Below are 23,086 nucleotides of genomic sequence, written 5' to 3' on the forward strand. Positions count from 1 at the left end.
TTAGCATGCAAGCATACTGGGAGAAAAAGAGGCAAGAGGCAGTAGCAGTAGGGTTAGAAACCCAGAGTTGCTCTCCCTTCTCCCATCTCCAGCCAGAGGCAACCAAGCTGCTTCTCCTTTCCTTTAACACTTGGTCTGTTCTGACAAGAACAAAAGGCAATCCGCTCCAGAAGGCACGATTGACAACACAGCTGCCAGTTCAAAGGAATACAATTAAAAGTAATGTGTGAAAGAGGGAGAAATTATGGGGGGGGGGCATTTTTCTTAAGTTTTTCCTCTCGAAATGTAATAGAGGGAAAATATATGAGTAAATGCATTACATTACATGGATATTAGTAAACTTTGTCAAAGACTGTGTTTGGAAAAAAATCTTGCTTGCACTTGATGATGTCCACGTGATAGTCACGGTTTCAATCACAAAATGATTTAAGCTACTTTTCCTGTCAATCAAAAGTTACGTATTCTTTTTTAAATATGCCCCCATTTATTACTATGACCCAGGTATTTAATCCTGGCCGTTGAATACCAAAAAATCAACTTCTCATTATGATGTGTGCTGTCATGGTGCCTGCTTTTCCGCTAAAGAAGAAAGAGTCCTGCTGAGATGTCTGTGCTAGTTCAGCTTAAGCTTCTTGGCATTATCCAGGCTCAAGCTTCTTTTCTCAAAGGCTTCCCAGCTCTAGCCAAGCCCTGCTGCAGAGCAAGGGGCTCCTTGTTGCATGGGTGTTTCTGAGAGAAGCCACTCAGAAATTCCGGGTAGAGAGTTCAAGAAGAAAGAACCTAAATACAAAACTCCCCCAAGGTGCCTCCAGCAGTACCAACCAATAAAACAAGTTTCCCGCCATGAGTGTTCATTGTCGGTTTGTCTCACGTTTTCCCAAAACATCCATAACTCATGGAGTTTCCATTCTGATGATAACCAAGGGAGCTATGTTACTTCCATGAGATGCATGTGCCTTGACCCCTTTTCAGTGGTGCTGAAGATAATAGAATCATAGCACCATGCCATGGAAAGGTCATCTCCATAATGACCTGCCCAGTTTCCTGCCACTGTAGCCCTTCAGTACCACCACCCCCAGATGAAGACCCTTCATTCCCATGGGTGACTCTTCTAGTACAGGCTCTGGGACTAATCCTGTTCCTAGTCACAGAGACTCTCAGAACTGGAGGCCAGCAGCTCAGCACTTCAGTACCCAGTCAGCTAAGCTGCTGGTCCCCTCTGAATCTTGTATTTTTGGTAGCTATGCCTGAGCCCTTGCCTTGCTGCCATGTAACCAAGCCTCTGCTTTACATTCTACTTTAATGGTTCTAAACTGTGGGCAATTTTGCGCCCCAGGAGGACCGTTTGGCAATGTCTAGAGATGTTTCTGGCAACCAGCAAGGCCAGATATGCAAAATTCAACCCTGCAGATAGATGCTTTACCTCTATTTGGAGACTTGCAAAATGGAAGATAGTTGATGACCTTATAATGTTTCCTTTGCTGAAAAGATCAAGGATAGTCATGTAAAGAAAAATTAACTTCCTCCCTCCTCAGTGACTATGCCCACATTTTAAATAGCTGTTGACAATCCCACTACTGGACATATACCCAGAGAAGACCATAATTCAAAAAGACACATGCACCCCATTGTTCACTGCAGCACTATTTACAAATAGCCAGGTCATGGAAGCAACCTAAATGCCCATCGACAGACGAATGGATAAAGAAGATGTGGTACAATATATACAATGGAATATTACTCAGCCATAAAAAGGAACGAAATTGGGTCATTTGTAGAGACGTGGATGGACCTAGAGACTGTCATACAGAGTGAAGTAAGTCAGAAAGAAAAAAAAACAAATATTGTATACTAACACATATATGGGAAATCTAGAAAAATGGTACAGATGAACCTGTTTGCAAGGCAGAAATAGAGACACAGATGTAGAGGACAAACGTATGGACACCAAGGGGGGAAAGGGGTGGGTGGGATGAATTGGGAGATTGGGATTGACATATATACACTAACTAATATGTATAAAATAGATAACTAGTGAGAAAAAAAGTCTAACAATTGCTAATTGTGTTTAAAGAATAAAATAAATAAATAAATAGCTGTTGAGCAGTAGGTAGTATTCTACTTCTGGAGGTTGGTGCCAGTTGCCTGGCTTGCCTCGGGTGTGGATAACTGAGAGAAGCAGGAAGATGGGGCTCAATAATTACTTCATGAATGTGACACAGTCTCCTCTCTCAAGCTCGTCCTCCAATCATATAACGCTTCAGTTCGATGCCTGCATATAAACTGAGCAACTTTAAAACAAAGCATCATTTCGCATGTGTATGGAGCATGAAATGAAAATCATGATTGGCAAAGGGAATACTCTTGACATTATTTAACATGAATTCTAGATTTCTGGTCTGGTTTTCTTTATACCTTTCTAAAATGTCTCTTACCTACCACTAGCTGACTTTAGGTCATTTTCTTTATTCACGTTTATCCCACACAGCTTTTGAGAATAATGGTGAAAATTACCCTTTTATAATCCTTTACAGTCTGAGAACCAACTGAGCTTAATTTGTATCACTCAAGCTCTTCTAGGCCTAAACCGGGTCTCCTGGTGATATCTACCAATTTTCAATTTACGGCAATGAACATACTTTTCAATTCTATGGCTATGAACTACTTAAAACAAAAGAGAGGTTCCCGACTCCTCTTTTTGCATGAAATACCCTCTTTGTTAATTCTGATCTTGTGTTGCTGGCAAACGTGCTCCTATCAAGATTGTTACCCACTGGAAAAAGTATACAATAATAGACCTTTATTTGTATTGAATCCTGCGATATATCTGATGTCAATCTGGTTACCCTAGCCCTCACATGGTCCTGTGCCCTGGTTGGATCACCAAGGTTTCTGCACCTGGGTTCTCAGCGCTTTCCAGAAATCTTTATCAAACTTCCACTAGTCAGGTGATAAGCAATGACATGGAAAACTCTAAATCAGCTTGGCAGCATCCTCTTTCCAGTAAAGCAATCTACAAGACAAATTTAATTTAAAAATTACATGATGACCTATAAAAAAATGAATCAAGAACAATGGCTTTCCTAAACAGCTATATGTTTCAAGCTCCACCAGAGGGCTACCTGCAAAGCTAACTACACTCACATTGGCACACTGGGGCTCCATTCCTCTGTGCAGCCCTAGAGACACAACGACCAGACCTTTACTTCTGACATTTTTCCCAACTCCGTAATAACCTATATCCTCTGGTTTATTGTTTTTCAACTCATTGCATCATTTTCACAATTTCCTGGGAAATGGCATATCTTAACAGTACAAAGGGATCCTTCAGAGAGGGTTGGCTCCCTAAAAGCTACCCATAACGTATCCCCTTCCTACCTTGGTTTCTTTTACCTCTTCCGTTATTTCTAATAACCATCCAAACACTCACCTTACTTTTGGAGTTGATGCCCTCACCATTCATTATAACCCGTATTTTGCAAAAGAAAATGTATGGAATGGTTCATTTAATTCTTTGTGACAATCTAGATTTGAGAAAGATGGCTTTCCAGGTTTCCTACAACTAGAACTCTGAAATTATAAACCCTCACAACCTATGGAGTTAGCTATGCATTATTTTTTCATAGATTTAGCTGCTGTCTTTTGAAAAATTAAGAGCCCCCATCTGATGAGAAATCAAGAATAGTTTTGTGGGCTCCCAAACCTTGAGCTATACTATATAATATTTATCTGGGTTTAAGGTAGAACATTACCTGATGAGGTTAATTAATATCCAATATAACCTGTGATTTAATATGTCTGAATATTCAATGTTGGGACTGTAGATTTGTTTGCTGATGTAATAAATCAAATGGTTGGTCTTTTGTTGGTTGGGGGTGAAGTAGTATAGTGGTTAACAGGACAGGCTTTGGAGCCAAACTGCCTGGGTTCAAGTTCTGGTCACCCTACTTCCTAGCCATGTGACCTTGGACAAGGCACTAAGCTTCTCTATGGCTGAGTTTCCTCAGGTGTAAAGTGAGGGTAATTATTATGCCTATAGCACGGAGCCATGGTGAGGACTAAATGAGATACTCCAGCATGATGCCTAGCATATGGAAAGTGCTCAATAACCAGTAGCCATTTGTATTATATTCACCCCTGCTAATCAGGCTAATGCTGGCCATTGTTACACACATTATTTATTTTTACATGTAAATATTGACTTTTTTAAAACATCAGGTGCGTTCTGTGACATTGCCCGCAAATAAGTTCTGTCCATTTTAGTCTTCCAATCTAAATTATATACACTTTGACCTTGAAATCAGCTGAGATGATCCAGGGAATCCTGATTATAATGGTTCTCTTTTTACCATAGTCTGGGAAACAAATTATTTCCCATCTGACACCAATGGCTGCTCCAAAGTATCTCATGCACCACTACTAGCTAACTGACCTTGTGGGTACAGCAGAGTGGGCAGCTGGTCATGTGACGTGATTAGATGCTAGTGTTCTTCATTTCTGAGTAATACAGAGAAATGAAATTCATTTCCAACAGTCCCTTGGACTGATGAAAAAGACTGAACATTGATTTTTATCTGGCATGTTAGGGTGGGGAAGAGGAGACCCAGTAGGTGGAAAAGAGGTATTGAAATTTCACTAAATCTTGGCACAAGATGGGAGATTCATTTCCAACGTGATGCTATCAGGCTAGCAGTGTGAGGAAGTACCACTCGGAGAGGTTCAGCCTATGATCAGACAGCATTGTGGGTATGAATGAGGTGGCTCCTGATAAGGGTCTGCCCATTAATTACAAATGGGGGGCTTAATTTCAGAAGCCTGTGATAAACTCCAGCAAGTGCGTCTGCCTAAAGCTGGTAACAATAGGGTTCAGGAGAATTCCAATTAGCAGATTGTGTCCAATGATGAGGTTAACGGAAGTGAATGTGTCATTCGGGCCCCTTGAGAACAGTAACCTTGCAAAAGCCCTAGCCAGTCCTGGGAGTGGAAGTAGAGCATCATCTGGTCCTCTGTTGTGTCCTCTGGCAATGGAATTTAGCTGAAAATATGAAGAAGCGGGCTTTCGCTCAGTGTTCACTGTACTGCAGGTGTTTTATGCAATGAGCTCTGAGCCGAGTGACTCTGTCTCATTTTCATTAATCCAAAAGGATCCTAGCATATAAGGCCAGCTTTTCAACAGGGAGACCTAGGGCAGATCCAGGAGCAAACTCATTAAGGCCTGAATGCAAAGCCCCAGGAAGAGGCAGGCAGTGTAACTTCTTTAGTGGCCATGCACTAAGCCCACATCATTTCAAATTAAAAAATTCAATCAAGTCGGTTCATGTACCAGGTTTGTTTAGAAGTACAGTTGTAGATAATATGAACCAAATCTAATTTATTGGTGTGTTGATTTCATTCCCTTTTCTCCCCCTACCCTCACCCTTTTTTTTTTTTTTTTTTTTTTTTTTTTTTTTGCAGTACGCGGGACTCTCACTGTTGTGGCCGCTCCCGCTGCGGAGCACAGGCTCCGGACGCGCAGGCTCAGCGGCCATGGCTCACGGGCCCAGCCGCTCCACGGCATGCGGGATCCTCCCGGACCGGGACACGAACCCGCGTCCCCTGCATCGGCAGGCGAACTCTCAACCACTGCGCCAAAAGGGACGCCCACCCCCACCCTTTTTTACCCTTTAAAAAAACATGATTTTTAATGGGAAGCTCAGATCGTTCAGTATAATTTTGGAGTTCAAAGCGAAGGCAAAACTTGGTAAGAAAAGAATAAAATTCAGTTTGCCACCTGTCCTCGATCTGAACACAAAATGGCTGTTGAAGGATAATTTAAAAATAAAAAAGTGGGCTTCCCTGGTGGCGCAGTGGTTGAGAGTCCGCCTGCCGATGCAGGGGACGCGGGTTCGTGCTCCGGTCCGGGAGGATCCCGCATGCCGCGGAGCGGCTGGGCCCGTGAGCCATGGCCGCTGGGCCTGCGCGTCCGGAGCCTGTGCTCCGCAACGGGAGAGGCCACAGTGGTGAGAGGCCCGCGTACCGCAAAAAATAAAAAAAATACAAAAAATAAAAAAGTTAAATCCTGATCCTCATAAAGATTTAAAGTTAACACAAGTGGATACATGTCTAATATTTTATTTCACTCATTAATTAGTGAGGAAACCAGGAGGCCAGAAGTCTGCAAACTATGACCTGCAAACCAAATCCAGCCTGTCACCTGTTTTTGTGAATAAATTTTATGGAGTACAGCCACACCCATTCCTTTTCATATTGCCTTTGACTGCTTTCTTGCTACAGTGGCAGCATTGTAAGGTCCACAAAGCGTAACATATTTACCATCTAGCCTTTTACTGAAAAAGCTTGCTAACCCTTGATATAGGCCATCAGGAATGCTGAAAGAAATTTACAAATAGATGCAAAGAAATTTGCATATAGATGCACAAATCAATCGCATTTTGCCAGGCAAGAAATATTTTCATTACAATTTGCAGAGTTGTAAAACAACTCAAAGATAATCAAAGGCATGGACAATCCAGAAAATATACTAGACCTGGGCTGTTAGGCCAGTTGTGTGAACAGAAACTCAAGACTAGGGATCCAGGGAGAAATCTTGTTTTATGAACCAGGGCACAGGTAGGGAAGAAGCTGGAATTCAGAAACTATTCAAAAGGGTAAAGTACCCTAATGCAGAGCCTTAAAGATTGGAATTTGGAATGGAGGAGGCTGAGGCTGGTCATTTGGGTACTTCCTACCTCAAGCCTTGATTGCTCTGGAAACTGGGGCAGGGCTGAGTCCTTGAGGCAGAGCGTGTGGGAGCCAAGGTGGGCAGAGGCTGACCCCGTACACTCTCTTGGTTTCAACCTACTGTTATAGGCTGAAGACGGTCACATCTATTGATACATTTTCAGCCCTGACCTTTTTCCTTCAACATTCATGCTAGAGTTATACAATTTCCTGCTACTCTCCCAATAGGTACTTCAAACTCAACATGTCTAAAATTGAACTTCTTTTAAACCCTAAACCTGCTCTTCCTCCTGTATTCACTATCTCCAACGGCGACACCACCATTCAATCAGGCATGCGATGCAGAAACCTGACATCCTTGATTTCTTCTCCCTGCAGTACTACCTGACACATCCAATGAATGTCTTAAATCTGTTCCTTTCTATCTCTAGAATCATTGTCTAGTTTAAGATCTTGCCATCTTTTCACCTGGACTATTGATATCTTTTAAGTAGTTTTATCTTTCTGAAACTCATCCAATGGTGTGCTGGAGCTGGCTTACATCAGCTGGTGAGAACTGGTTGTGTGCATCTCTTCCCAGCTCTGTGTTCCAGCATGTCATATTGGTAGCTTGAAATTGGCCACAGTGGGAGTATTTACACCACAGAAATTGGCAAACACTACAAATCAAGGTTGTTGTTTTTGTTTTGTTTTGTTTAATGGAAAGCTGCTTGTTAAACATTTATCAGCACATATACCACTGCCAATTCTCCACACTTCGGCCAAACTGATCTTTGTAAAACACTTGTTCAGCCACACTACTCTCCTGATTAAAATTCTTCAGTGGCTCCCTATGGCCAACAGATCACATTAAGTTCCTTCTCATGGCATATGAGGCCTTTTATTACCTGGCCCCTGCCTAAATGTCCAGCTTCCTCTCCCATCCCTCCTAGCAACTTCTGTGCTAGTTCGAAGGTCACACAGTGGCCCACTCAAGCCTCAACTGCCTCATATATATACTTTGTTTGGCATGCACACTATCTTTAACTCTTTTGAGCCAACATTGAAGACTTTAGGAAATTCTACCTCCAAATCCATATTTCTGACTTTTCTTGAAAGATGACAACACTGGGTCCTCATTCATGCACATAACAGCAATTTGATCACAACAAGGGGCTGAGCAGCAGATGCCCCCTTTGAGACGGTATGTGCTCCACAGCTCACCAACGCCTACCATTTACTCATCCAAACTATGCATATGTCCCCACAGGTAGCTTTTATTTCTGTGACCTGTTATCTGTTTGGACCCTGTTGTAGACCATATTACAAAGTCCTGATTATTATCAGAAACCTCTGACCCTAATGATAGACTCTTTCTTTGGCAGTGAAGTGGCAGTGAAGTGGGGATCCACACAGGATATGCCACAAGGATATACATACAGAGAGCAGTGAATGAGGCGGGTGTGGCAATCTGTGAATGATAAGGCTGACTGGAAGAGAAAAGGTGGTCTTGGTAGGAGGACATGGTTGGGCACTGCCAACCAGTTTCTTTTGAAAAGATTTACTCTCTGGTGTCATGTATCCAGAAAGACAAATGGAGAATCAGAGGCTCCTTGTTGAGCACCAAGTCAAAGACAACAGAATCAGATGGCTCTGGAAAGCATGTCATACTCTAGGCATAGACAGCAACCTTTCAGCTCCATGACACAAATGGGGCTGAGCATTATTCACAAGTACCATTGTGTGTCTTGGACAGGTCTGTCAGCATTGACATAGAGGAGAAGAAAGAAAGAGCAGGAAAAGAAAGAGCAAGGAAGTGGGTAGAGAGAGTGGACAGGAAGAGCATCATGGTAGGGAGCAGACATGTACCTCCAGTCTAACCCAGGGAATCCTGTGCCATAAGCCATCTTCCCTCCACCCACCACCTCCGCCTCTAGATCATGACAGAGATTAAGAAATGGGGCTTCCCTGGTGGCGCAGTGGTTGCGAGTCCGCCTGCCGATGCAGGGGACACGGGTTCGTGCCCCGGTCCGGGAAGATCCCACATGCCGCAGAGCCGCTGGGCCCGTGAGCCATGGCCACTGAGCCTGCGCGTCCGGAGCCTGCGCTCCGCAACGGGAGAGGCCACAACAATGAGAGGCCCGCGTACAGCAAAAAAAAAAAAAAAAAAAAAAAAAAAGAAATGCTCCTGCCCACCAAGGAGGGGCAGATTCCGGATCTGAGCTCCTTTCTTCCCAGACTATGATACATTGTTCACTTGCCATCTCTCCCACCTCTAGGCTTTATGCCGCTTGCTGTGTTTATGTTCATTACCAGGCCCACTCAGACCTACTTCTTCCTTAGCCTGCAGGTTTATGTTAATTTCTGAGATGATTCTTTCCTGTGTCCGATTTACTTTATGAGTCACTTGCTCACCTCCTGCTGCTTGTTTGTAGCTGCTCCCTCTAAATGTTTAACAGTGTTTACTCCCTGCTCCATCCAAGCAATTGATGACCAGTGTGTAGTGAACTCTCAACTATTCAGAGGATGATGTAACCACCCCGAGAAGGAAACAGATTTCTTGCAAACTTCTCCACTTTCTTCTCCTCTGCCTTTTTCCCACTCCCTGTTTTCTGGCCACTTCCCTGCTTGGGAATCCCTCATCCGAGATGGGAAGGAGGCAAAGATGATGAAAACTGTAGCTCATCCCTCCGTCAATTCACCAGCAACTGTGGGTTTCCAAAATAATTTTTTTAAGAGTAAAAAGAAACTAGCGATTAAAACAGTATTTGTCTATTCCATGAGAATCTCCATCATCCACGTTCTGCTCTCCCCAGTTAAACTGAGTATTTGGAGGTTTATTAAAAAATGTATTAAGATCAATATTTCACAGTTTCCTGGAATTTTATCCATGCTTTGAATCCTCAGCTCCACCCCTCCATGAAGACTCTTCAGACTATTCCAGTTCTCCTTGTTGTCTAGCTCCAGATTCTATCACACTGAGATTCTTCTGTTGGGTGTAGCGTGTCCCAAAGGACACATTTTAAAGTCAAAAGATTTGTTTTTAATTCATTGATCAGAGTCTGCTCACTCACCCAGAACCGTATGCTCCTGCACACCCAAAGAACCCCATACCTTTCACCTATAGCTGCTGTTTACACCAAGCATTACATCATGGACATACCCATTTTTTTTTGAGTGTCAAGAGTCAATTGTTTGTGTATTTGTTACAGAGTTCAAACTCCACAGCTGAAAGTGAGCCAGTCTTTATTTGCATAATATTTATCTTGGAACAAAGTTTAGAAATAGAAACTTGAACATACCAATTTTATCAGAGGTCTTTTTGCTGTTGGTAACCTCAAGCCTGGAGGTCCTCATTTACAGAGCAATTCTTCCTGACAATAACAGATTCTCTCTACCTTGCTGGGATCTACAGGAAGTTGGAGGAACACTGTCTGGCTTTGGTCTTTGGTCCCCTGAAGTTACAGTGTCACAATTTGGGAATGTCTTCTCTTCAGCCCCCAGGGCCTGATTTAGTGGCATGGGCTTTAAGATTACCGGTTGTCTTTAGCCTTTCAAACAAATATTTCTGCAGTCTCTACTGCTCATTTGGAACTGAACACATACTCCTACTTACCAATTTATAGAAGTCTGATATACCCAACCAGATTCCAGGAAAAATGCCCTTTACTTCTCTGTACAACCCCTCATTGTGCCTCAGACAGAACTGGCATAATTTAAGGGCCAAGCTCCAGAGTCATATTGTCTGAGTTTGAATCTTGGCTCTGCACCTAAAGCTGAGTAACCTTAGGTATGTTCTTTAAACTCTGTGTGCCTCAGCTTCTTCATTTGGGGAGAATATTTACCTCATGAGGTTGTTGTGGGGATTAAGTGAGTAACTATATGTAAAGTGCTGTATGCCTGGTGTACAGTAAGCATTTCACAACTAGCTATTCTGATAAGGAGAAGAATTGACAAAAAAACTGGTGACCCCAGTTCCTGAATCATTAACATTTGATGGGCTCTATGCTCCAAGCCTTAATCCTGCCCTTTTATGTGTTTTTCATTTTCTTGTACCTAGGTCCCCACTCTGATGATGGACACCCAGTTCTCTGAGTTCACACCGGACATAACTCCCATCATGCTTGCTGCCCACACCAACAACTACGAAATCATCAAATTGCTCGTCCAAAAACGGGTCACTATCCCCCGGCCCCACCAGATCCGCTGCAACTGTGTGGAGTGTGTGTCCAGTTCAGAGGTAGACAGCCTGCGCCACTCCCGCTCCCGGTTGAACATCTATAAAGCGCTGGCAAGCCCCTCACTCATCGCCTTATCAAGCGAGGACCCCATCCTAACTGCCTTCCGCCTGGGCTGGGAGCTCAAGGAGCTCAGCAAGATGGAGAATGAGTTCAAGGCTGAGTATGAGGAGCTCTCCCAGCAGTGCAAGCTCTTTGCCAAAGACCTGCTGGACCAGGCTCGGAGCTCCCGGGAACTGGAGATCATCCTCAACCATCGAGATGACCACAGTGAAGAGCTTGACCCTCAAAAGTACCATGACCTAGCCAAGCTGAAGGTGGCCATCAAATACCATCAGAAAGAGGTAAGCTGAGCTCTTCTCTGCTTTTGGGGAAGCTTAAGCCCTCCAGAGTCCAGAGCAGGAGACCAAGAGTCAGCATTTTCCTACCACTTAGCTCTCCACCAAACAAATGGTTAGACAGGCTTCAAAAACAGTGAGGCCCATGTTTATCCAAGGCACATACAACCTCTGCGTATTTTCTTTATGGCCAGATAAGTAGGGAAAAATCTGATTCTATGATGGGAAAGCACTCATTCATTGAGCAAATGCTTATTTAGCACTGTTTTAGGGGTTTGGGATACAGAAAACAAGTATAACCCTGCCTTCACAGAGCTTACAAGCTAGTGGTGGACAGTAAGTAAATGATCACATTAGTGAATATATAATTACAAACTAACATCAGGCTCTGAGGAAGAACTTCTGAGAACACATAAGAAGGATCCTACCCTATATACCGGGGCCATGGCAATAGTGATCACAAAGGGCTTGCTGTCTGGATGCTGGTAGTTGTTGACAGAACTAAGTCCTTGGTAGTCCCTCAGCAAGAAAGCTGAGACGTACATTTGAAAGATGGAGTCACACAGAGGGTGTGTGGTTCTGCAGAAGGCTGAGTCCCCTGCATTGGCAGGCAGATTCTCAACCACTGCGCCACCAGGGAAGCCCTGTTCTATGCCATCTTATCAAACAATTTGGGGGAGCCTTCTAGCAGGCCTCATTTAGCTCTTTAAGGAGGAAGCATGGTAGAAAGAGCAGGGACTTTGGAGCCAGAGCAACTGAGGATGGAACAGCCTTCAGCTGTACGACCTGAAGAAAGTCCCTCAAATTTCAGGACATTAGTCTTCTCATAAAATGGAGATGACAATAGTTCCTCCATTTCATAGGACTATTATGAAAATAAATGTACTTTAATGTCCATTTCCATCTCTCTTCCAATGCTACCTGGAGTCAGATTCAAATGGGTTGAACCGAGAAGTGCTTGCTGTCTGAAGGGCAACGAGCAGCGCCATCCCTTCATGGGTCCAGGCTCTGAGGCAAATCACATGTGTGCTCACCTGGTCCCTTTCTCTCAGACAAGAAAAAAAAAAACTACCCCTCTGAAATGAGGCAGAAATGAGTACTGGGGCAACCTCGAAGGGGATAAAATATGACAAAAGAGCAACATGGAGATTTAACGGCTCCACTTTACATAAATTGTTATAATACTGTAAGAAAAAAAATAACAAGTATGTTTAGAATATGAATTGCTTCCAGATGACAAAATGGTTAATGGGAATAGAAGTGTTAAAAACGGATATTGCAGAATACAACTAAAGTTTGCATTCCTTCCCTCACTAGACAGCAGATAAACTCCATAATTATAGGGCCTCATCCCCCTGAAAACTGACAAAGTATTTATTTTCAAACAGTTTCATTACAATATTTCATCAATTTTGCACTGGTAGATCATCTACCAGTTACTTTATCACTTGATCCCTTCTGCTCCTATAATCATCATTTGCCAGTTTCAGTTTCTGCTCCATTTGGAAACCACTGTGATGACTTCCTCACTCTCCTGGGGATCTGCTTAGCATACGACCATGGAGTCATCCTTGGGTTCTACATTCACTGCCCTCCAGCCCTCATTAAGCTTCTCATCATTTTTTCCCTCATGTTTTAGCCCTTTTACTTTTCTAAAATTTTGTCCTCCATGTCCCTTATTTCATAATTTCTCTTATTACTGTTATTACAGAATATCTCCATGTTTCTATATGTTCATGTGATATATTTCTTATCTATCATTAGACCAACCTGAATGTTGCAAAGGTTTATATTTCCTTTTGCTCTCTCAATTAAACATCAGAGATTCCAAAGTTGGTCTCAGAGTCTATTTGCTGCGTACATTAAAGTGGAAAGGATCATTTGTTTTATTGTGGTAAACTATACATAACACAAAATTTACCATTTTAACCATTTTTAAAATATACAGTTCAGTGCCATTAAGTACATTCATGTTGTGCAATCATGACCACTATGAGTCATTTTTTTGAAGACGGGCAAGTTTTGGGGTGTCTACTTTTTCTTTCAGTAGTGAGCCCATACAATTAGAGTTTCATATTTTGCAGACCACATTATTTTCAATCCATAACACTGGCAAAGTAGCATCTTTTAGCTATTAAAATTATGGATATTCAGCAGTAATACAAAGGTAATCCAAAAAGCACTGTATTTATGCAGAGATCAACAATTTTAGGTCTGGTGGTACTCACTCATCATTGTGAATCAAATCAATGAGAACTTTGGAATTTGACAGACTGAACTGTTTCAGTCAGACCACATCAAACTTCAACTCCAGGTTTGCAGCAAATGCAGCAAGGATAATGAGTGACTGTCAACTTCAATGTCAATGATTTCATGAAAAATAGTATACCCTCATAGAGTCACATAAACTCAAATATGGCACAAAGTTTAGTCCCATGGCCAGAGACTTCAGAATTATTTTAGAATTTACATATTTAGCTCCACATTTCCTAAGACAAGTTATCTCTTTTTGTTGTTCTTGTTTTTTGTTTTTTTTGTTGTTGGTGATTATTAATATACTTTATTATTTGTTCAACATCTTTATTGGAGTATAATTGCTTTACAATGATGTGTTAGTTTCTGCTTTATAACAAAGTGAATCAGCTATACATATACCTATATCACCAAATCTCCTCCCTCTTGCGTCTCCCTCCCACCCTCCCTATCCCACCCCTTTAGGTGGTCACAAAGCACCTAGCTGATCTCCCTGTGCTATGCGGCTGCTTCCCACTAGCTATGTTTTACATTTGGTAGTATATATAAGTCCATGCCACTCTAACTTCGTCCCAGCTTACCCTTCTCCCTCCCCGTGTCCTCAAGTCCATTCTCTATGTCTGCATCTTTATTCCTGTCCTGCCCTTAGGTTCTTCAGAACCCTTTTTTTTTTAATTCCATATATATGTGTTAGCATACGGTATTTATTTTTCTCTTTCTGACTTACTTCACTCTGTATGACAGTCTGTAGGAACAGTATGGAGGTTCCTTAAGAAACTAAAAATAGAACTACCGTACGACCCAGCAATCCCACTACTGGGCATATACCCTGAGAAAACCATAATTCAAAAAGAGTCATGTACCACAATGTTCATTAGCTCTACTTACAATAGCCAGGATATGGAAGCAACCTAAGTGTCCATCGACAGATGAATGGATAAAGAAGATGTGGTGCATATATACAATGGAATATTACCCAGCCATAAAAAGAAAAGAAATTGGGTTATTTGTAGTGAGGTGGATGGACCTAGACAAGTTATCTTAACAATGACCACAGATAAATTTTAGTTTAGTTTCTCTTCTGAATTGTAACTTCATTTCTGCTAAAGAACTCTGTAATCCTTCCCAACCTGTGAATTATAGATTTTTTAAATCTGTGGTTCCATTGAGTCTCAAATGAGTATAGTCTCTAATTTTCTCTATTCAAATCCACATGTCAAGTTTAAGACTGAATACTCTCACCTTGAACAAATCAGCAATGTCCTTATTTTAGGGGTGTTTTTGTTGTTTCAAGTTTAGTGTGTTTGGATAAGAAGCAGAGTCCTGTGAGTTACTGAGGTTCTAATAATTCAGGTATCTCTGAGCACTTCATTCTCAGAAGCTCTTGATCTAAGGAAGCAGACTGATAAGTTTTTTCAATAAATATCCATAATCTAGCCATTAAAAAAGTGAAACATACACACAGTGCTTAAGGCCACAAGCATAAAAAAGGTCATGAGCATTGATCATCAATTCTCATCATACAAACTCCTTTTGCAGAATGTGATGGACACAAATAAACAAATGAAAACTAACTTTATCCTTCTATTATATCTATAGCAAATGAACTCAGCTTTGCTACGTTAGATAAAATTCCTCAGATTCCTTGAAGGCATATACTTTATGTGTGCTTACTCATCAAGAAACATATATTCACATCTTAAGTGAGTCACACTCCAGGGTCTGGTGGAACACATTCAATTTGAGGGTTGCATGTTACGAGCCCCTAAAAAGTTGGAGACACTTTCTTAAAGGTGTCTAGACTTTTCTAGATGACCTTCAGGCCCTTAAGAAGGCTAGACAAGAATTATCTCCCAGGACCAGAATTATTCAAAGGAGAAACAACCTGTAGATGGGAATGGGACAACTAAGCAAAAACAGAAATTTTGTCTTCTTTTTCATACTTGATTACATGCTTGATTCCAGTTGGACCATGGGGGTCTATCTTCAAGAATAGATAGGTTTCTTCTCAGTGTCTATACTCAGAGCAGGAAAAAGCAGATACACCACTTCTCCACTTTCTAGTGTCATGTCTGCTGACACCCTGTTCAGTCTTCTTTCAAAGCTTGCTGTGATTCCAACAGGGCAGAAATTCCCAGTACAAAGCGAAATTTTCTCAACAGGTGGAGATATTATAAGGGAGGAACATTAGAGACTCCTTCATCAGGTGAAAGTACCCAAAGATAAGCCTGCTCACATCAAAAGTTGCAAACAGACAATATGTCTCTACGTCTCTTAAACCTTGAGCTAAAAAGCTTTATTCAAAAAAACAAAATATTTTTCTCTATAAAATGAGCTGCAACACAACTGATTTTCCAAAACTGGAAGTTAGGAGTTGCCAATATTAAAAATTTAGAAGATAATGGTTTCAAGAAAAGCCAATGTTTCCCCAAGTTTAAGTAAGAATAAAACTATTTAAAAATGATTAGTATTGCCAGAATTTATCATCTAGAGGCATGTGTATTTATGTGTTTTCAACAACAGATTTTGTTAATGGCATCTTTGATTAAAGGAATCTGAAACACTGAAGTTGTGTTTCCTACCTGTGACTCCCTAGTCTACTTTACATGAATACTTGTGTTAAATTAAAAAATACCTCTTGAGATGCTTTCAGCATTTTACTAGGGTCTTTAAGACGAAATTGTGACAAGGGGTAAAGAGTTCAGTGGTTTTCCTTACCTTGCTAAAATGCAGTTTCATTCTTCAGAGGTGTAAATGGAGATCACCTTCAAAGACTCTTTATTACCCTGAAGAGATGTGACACTTGAGACCCATGTATGTTGTATCTGTCAATACAAATAGCTCCCAAATAACTTCAGGAACTAAAGGTTATTTTTTCTTTTTTTTTTTAGGGTTTTTTGGTTGGTTGGTTGGTTGGTTTGTGAGCTAAGGATTACATAGTCAGAAGAAAAACAAGTTTTAAATGAGGGGTAGGGTCCTTGAAAAAAATAAGACGTATACCCTAGGTGAAATGGCTAAATACCACTAGTCTATTAAGATATGGCTGTCAATACAAGAACACAATAGTCAGCTTTGCTGTAAAAAATAAATCTAGTTGGATAATAGTGGGTTAATAATGTGCAGAGTTACATAACTTCCTCAGGAACAAAATCTTAGCCTTAAATGGAATATAATTCACTATTTCTTGAAAGGTGGCTTTTTCATTGTTGTTTTTTCCTCATTATTATTCCTAGAAGAACTGAGTAGGCTCCCAAGAAGAAGTTAACTTGGTGGGGAAAAAAAAGCTCAAAAGAATGAAACAAAAACTGATTCCAACTATAAGTTCGACATCGAGTAAAATAAGGAAGCTCTAATCTCTTAGAAAACAGGTATAAAACTATTGGATAATCCTTACACGTCACATAGATTTTCAGGTATTTTCATATAGACATTTTTCAGCTATTCCTAAAAAGTTCTGATTTCATGTATTCTTTCCCATTGTCAGATACATCAACCAAAGTCTTTGAAAACTATATCATTTTGTGTGTTCCTTATTACCACTGAAGGTAGGCAAAAAAGTTATAACTATCATTTGACAAACAGGAAAGAACTATATTTCAGAGATGTGTTAAGACTATCTATCTGACAAAGCCAGAAGAACTTCAGATTCCTGGTATAATACTTTCTCTGAGTATATTCCACCTTCTGTTGAGAGGAGTTCTTTTATGCTGGTTTGGTAGCCTCCAAATTCACCACCAGGTAATTTAAGATGACCCCAAGTTCTTTGATTTGTGAATGAAAGTTTATTAGTTAAAATTTGTTAAAACACGTAACAATAAAATGGTATGGACCAATAGCTAATAAGGACTATATTCAGTTATAATCTAATAACTAGCAGTAATCGTCATACATAAGAATACAACTAAAAAATAATAAAAAATAAAAAAAGAATGCAACTTATGTAGTTACAACTTCCCACACATTTAGCCAAAGCACACAGGGATGAAGAATTAGATGCTTCCTAATTCACTGCAATCTACCAGCCTATCTCCCTTAGTTTTCACACCTTAAATTTGTCTTAGAATGGTGAGCCTATCCCCCTCTCTATCCCTCCATGCCATACAAGAATTGACCTTGGTGTTGTTCTCAGGAAGATCCAGAAAAGTTTGGATAAAGGACTGGAGGGGAGACACAGGATTCCAATCAGAGGTATCCAATCAGTGGACTGCCAAGTTAGTTAATCCATCTTCCTCTAACTGGGCTTTTAAGTGCATGACCTGTGTCAATTGCCAACCAATTATTTCTATCAATATTAACAACTTAGGGTTGTCTAATTTGCGTATGACAAAAACAAGGCTTGGTTCATAAATGCGATTAGGAACTAACTCTATACCATGGTTTTCCACCATAAACTGCATAACTGTTGACGACTTGTTACTTTTCTTCTCTCTCCTAAAAATACCTTCCCTACTAGCTCTTATTCCTAAGTATGTTCTTACTTCCTGCACTTATTTCTTATCACTATTAACTTTACTTTTAATTCTGTTCTGTAAGAGCAAACATACTTAATACAACAATCCATTGCTTGGAGCAAGGTAACAATCTTAACAATTCAAAAACATATAATCACACAATCAAAGCAAACATTGCAATATATTTTATCTAATCCCAAGGTGCCATTATAGTATAATCTTTCCAGGTGAACCCATCTAGCCAAGAGGCTAGATAGTTCCACATATTACACTGTTGTAGCACCTTCCCGTTTGACACCTAAGGACCATGTTGACTATTATGTGTTTTATAGGCTGGTTCAAGCTTTATCTTGTTTCAATGTCTGGAGTAGTCTCACAGATTTCTTGTGATGTATTTTGATGACTTGCTTGAGTAAGTATGGTTGATTGTGTTCTCTCATTACTACTAACAATTTTAACAGGCTCACTAATCTGTTGTGGAATTGTTATGAAGTCCATATTCTAGAGTTCTACTTGGAAGAATAGCTACCCTTCAGTATCCATCTTATTTGAGGTGTACCAGATCTTTCCATTTACAGTTAAATTGCTCATCAAATAGAATTCACAGCAGATTGATGTTCTCTCCTTGGATATGTTTCCTGATCTTGCACAAGTATTTATGCCTTGAGTTTCATTTTGACACAAAGTTATAGCCCAATTTCCTGAAGTCCAAATTTCTAGTGGAGAGTGTATATCTTCCCTGACTGTTTCTAAACCTTTAATTAAAGCATAGATTCTATCTTTTAACTTTTATCCAGGTACTCTGTTATTCTTCTTCTTGGTTGCTACATATATAGATTTCCTTATTTAACTCTAATCACTATTTTTCCTTATAAAACTGCTCCTATTGGAATGGTGGGATAAATGGTTACTTCTTGTTTTCCCACTGCTCTATTTAGGTTAATCGGCATAGTTCCTTTGCACTGCATCTATTGTTTACCACTTTGGACATAGTGTACAGAGTGGCCTACCCTGGGCAAGTAAGGCCCAGTTTGTCCAGTTATTGCAGCAGTAAAGTCCCTCAATCTGCTGTCTGGTATGGCTTGTAATTATCCACAGTAGTTGCTTGTAATATAACTTTTATTTCTACTCTTTGTGTCTTTGTTCACCCCTCTAAGTCTCCTGGATCCTCACCTACTCTATCAATCTTCCCACGTAGCAGTGTACTGTGAAACTTTCTCATACTAATATTTTTCAGTAGCTCCATAAGTTCTTCTGATTTTCAAAATGGTCTCTAAAAATACAACAAACTAGTGAATATAAAAAAACAGAAGCAGACTCACAGATATAGAGTGGTTACCAGTGGGGAGATGGGAGAGGGAAGGGGCAAGATAGTGGTAGAAGAGTAAGAGGTATAAACCATTAGGTGTAAAATAAGCTACAAGGATATATTGTACAGCACAGGGAATATAGCCAATATTTTATAATATCTATAAATGGAGTATAACCTTTAAAAATTGGGAATCACTATATTGTATACCTGTAACATATAATATTGTACAGCAACTATATTTCAATTAAAAAAAATTTAAGAGTCTGTGTAAAAAAAAAGTAAAAAAAGGAGTCTGTAGCTTTTCTTGATACAGCAATCTTTTTTTAACTTTTATTGAAGTATAGTTGCTTTACAATGTTGTGTTAGTTTCTGGTGTACAGCAAACTGATTCAGTAATACATATATATTCTTTTTCATTACAGGTCATTACAAGATACTGAATATACTTCTCTGTTCCCTGTGCTATACAGTAGGACCTTGTTGTTTATCCATCCTATATGTAATAGTTTACATATACTAATCCCAAACTCCTAGTCCTTCCCTCCCTCATCCCCCTCCCACCACATCTTCTTTATTCATTCATCTGTCGATGGACATTTAGGTTGCTTCCATGCCTTGGCTATTAGCTATCTCTTTCTTAAATTTGTTAAATAAACTTATCCTGAAATTCAGTGGCAAAACTGACTTATGTTTCTCCTGCTACTGCTCATCCAAATAAGACCTGGTTATACAGTCTATAATTTTCCCCATTTACCTTTAAAGGTAGCTAATAATCTGTGTATGCAGAGCTCACTTAGTATTAGATGCAGCATCTGTCATGTTGGTTAGCTCTGAATCCATCTGTATTAAAAGTCTTTTTAATCCCTTTGACTATAATATACTTTAGGACTCTATGTAAATTGGTATAATCTGGTTTCCCACGAATGTGGATTGACTTCTACATGTCATTTCTTCACAATTTTCATATATCACTTTGTCTAATGGTATACTTCTATGTCTTTACCTAGTTGTTGCCCATATTGTAAGATGCAAAGGCCATTCTCTAGGACGAAGGACCGTAATGTCCACAGGCTTGTATGAAAGGTAGCTATTCTTCCAAATGGAAGTAAGGGTACCCTATGGCATGCAATTAGTATGATCAGTGAATTTCCTGAATGTGTATTTAGTCCCTCTCTGTTTTGATATGGGGGTCTTCCAACTATTGCATTTCCCCCCTCTGGTAGCTGTAGAATTACTGTGGGTATAACCAGTCCACATTTTGTTTAAAATCATTATTGCTCCCATTTCTCAGTAGTAAAGATTTCTGTCAAGGTTGAAGCAGTTTTCCTTATAATAAGCCTATCAGCTATTCTTTATAAATGTAGTTATACCCAAGAAGGTGTACTTTATCTGCTTCTACTTGTGGACCATCATCTCTAAGCCTATGCCATAAGTGTTTGACTTTTCCATAGGCAAATAGTCCTTGTTAGGGCTTTGTCTAGCCCTTCTAGTACTAGTACTTCTCTCCGGTTGTTATTTGGTGTAACTTGCCATTTCCATTTGAGCAACAATGTTGCAGAGTAGTTGTGATATGGGTCAGCATTTGAGGGAACAGTCCTGTATTGGAACTTCCTGGCCTCAGCTTTTTCAAAGGTTTCTCCCAGGCAAAAGTTATCTGTAAAGCTTTCTGCAGTTTTATTATCTGGTAGATGGCTGATTTTTAGAATTATTTCCCCCAGTCTACTACAGCATCCTTTGGCTGACACATTCTGTCCGAAAGGCCTAGTAAGTAGTTCTATCTTTTCAAGTAAAAGTGCCCCAATATTGTCCTATTAATGTGACTGTATTCACTATACTGCCATCCTGGAGGATATTCCCCTTTTAGTTTCCACTCATTGTAGAATGGTGAAATTGGGTCCCACGATGTGATAGAGTTCATCAGGTCTTCACTCTATTGTTAGGTAAGGAGTTTCTTTTCTTTGCTAGTGTTTGCTCCTATTATCAGGAATCCTAACAGGAGAACAAGTACAGGTAAAGAAAGAACCCTACTGCTAAAGTCAGAGCTTTTCGTATAAATAAATACAAAGAAGAAAAGAGACCAGCCTCTGCCAGAAGCCAATCAAATAGTGCTTGTTCTATAATAGATTAGTAATGAACCTGGGCAAAACTTGGAGAAAAACTGTTATTGCTAACATCCCGAAAAATTAGAATATATTTGACACAGAGAAATGATCAGTTTTCACATGCTGGTGGAGGCAAATGAGGTTTTATCTACTTAGGTCATTGTTAATACTAGAGAGTGCTTCTTCATATAATTCTGTGTCTAACATAGGTTGATCTGTATCAAAGGTTAAGTCTTCGTCTTCTCTTTGTGTAAGTATCGATTCTAAGTCTGGGAGATCAGCAAGGTCTGGTAGTGAAGCTTCCTCGGAAAGAGGTGCATCTGTTTCTATCTGTTCTGCTCTGTCATCTTGCTCTTCACAAGGAACTGGTTCTTGTGAAATCAACCGTAGAAGCTCTTCAGCTATTCTAACTAACTGGGCTACACAATCAACAAGTCCACCAACTAGTACAGGGGTTGACACAGACTCCATTCCTCTGTGCTTTCCTCAGTAGATAAAATATTACTAAAAGTTGTAGTAAATGGGCTCTTGGTGACAATGGATCCTATGGAGCTGGCAATGGTTCTGTGGTTGGTTTGGTTGAGAAATGAGGCTGTTGATATGATGATGATGATGATGATCAAGTACAGAATGAGGCCAGTGGTCCTACAGTACCTTTTGATAAATTTGGTGAACCTTCCACAAAATTTACATGTGGTTCTCTTGTTTGTGTTGGTAGTGAACTGCTATTATAATGACCATCAGACAGATTGCCACAGCCAAGAGAAAACAGAAAAGCAGATCTAATAATAGAAAAGAGAAATATAAAGTTAGTATCCTTGAGCCTTTCTCCATCATACAGTTTCTGGCTATAGGATAACGTTGAAAATGTACCCCTAGCTATTGCTCCTCGTTTTTTTCTTTTTTTTTTTCTTTCTTTTTTTTTCTTTTTTCAGTACGCGGGCCTCTCACTGTTGTGGCCTCTCCCGTTGCGGAGCACAGGCTCCAGACGCGCAGGCTCAGCGGCCATGGCTCACGGGCCCAGCCACTCCGCGGCATGTGGGATCCTCCGGGACCGGGGCACGAACCCGCATCCCCTGCATCGGCAGGTGGACTCTCAACCACTGCGCCACCAGGGAAGCCCTACTCCTCGTTTTTTGATGGCCTTATGAGGCTCTACTACTCATAGTCCCCTTTACACTTCTCATGGTCTTTACCTCTTATGGGATTTGAGAACAAAGTGAGCATAGGTAGTTTGTCTATCTTTCTTGAACATCTCTATTAAGGAGGATACATACACTCAGAGTCTTTCAATTAATCCTGTTTTATTAGTACCTTTGCCTCATTTCCATTTATATCTGGTGCTGCTAAGTTCTTTCTGTGTTTTTAATAATTCATTCATTAAAGTTTCCGATTGCCCCTGCAGTCTGGGGAATTTATGGTAAATGAAAGTCCCACATTCTCTGTCTTTTCCCAAATTTTATATAACTTCTGTTATAAAATTAGTTCTTTGGTCATTTCCTATCACTGCCAATATTCCATATCTAGCAGCTATTTCTCCTAAATTTGTCTAAAGCCATGGTCATACTATTCTCATCTGTATGTCTGTGTGCTCTACAAGCCCTATTCCTAAGTTTATACCTCTTTAAGGTAATATTCCTTGTTTAAAAATCTAGAGAATGGCCCAATATAATCTGCCTATCACATTTGTCTG

General features: G+C 40.3%; 2 protein-coding genes across 3 annotated transcripts in view; one reads left to right on the forward strand and one right to left on the reverse strand.

Moving 5' to 3' along the window:
- The window catches only part of TRPC5 (transient receptor potential cation channel subfamily C member 5), a 265,763-nt gene that overhangs the window by 145,730 nt on the left and 96,947 nt on the right, over positions 1-23,086 (forward strand). For both annotated transcript variants that reach the window (XM_060292268.1, XM_030835730.2), the window contains one exon: positions 10,760-11,281. In XM_060292268.1, coding sequence (XP_060148251.1) covers positions 10,760-11,281 — 522 coding nt within the window. The remainder of the gene's footprint in view (positions 1-10,759; positions 11,282-23,086) is intronic.
- TRPC5OS (TRPC5 opposite strand) lies at positions 21,538-21,924 on the reverse strand. The gene has a single exon (XM_060292269.1). It carries the CDS (start codon positions 21,862-21,864, stop codon positions 21,538-21,540), a length of 327 nt encoding a protein of 108 aa, XP_060148252.1. The 5' UTR covers positions 21,865-21,924.

This window comes from Globicephala melas, chromosome X, assembly GCF_963455315.2.
Source record: "Globicephala melas chromosome X, mGloMel1.2, whole genome shotgun sequence".
In the NCBI taxonomy this organism is placed as follows: domain Eukaryota; kingdom Metazoa; phylum Chordata; class Mammalia; order Artiodactyla; family Delphinidae; genus Globicephala; species Globicephala melas.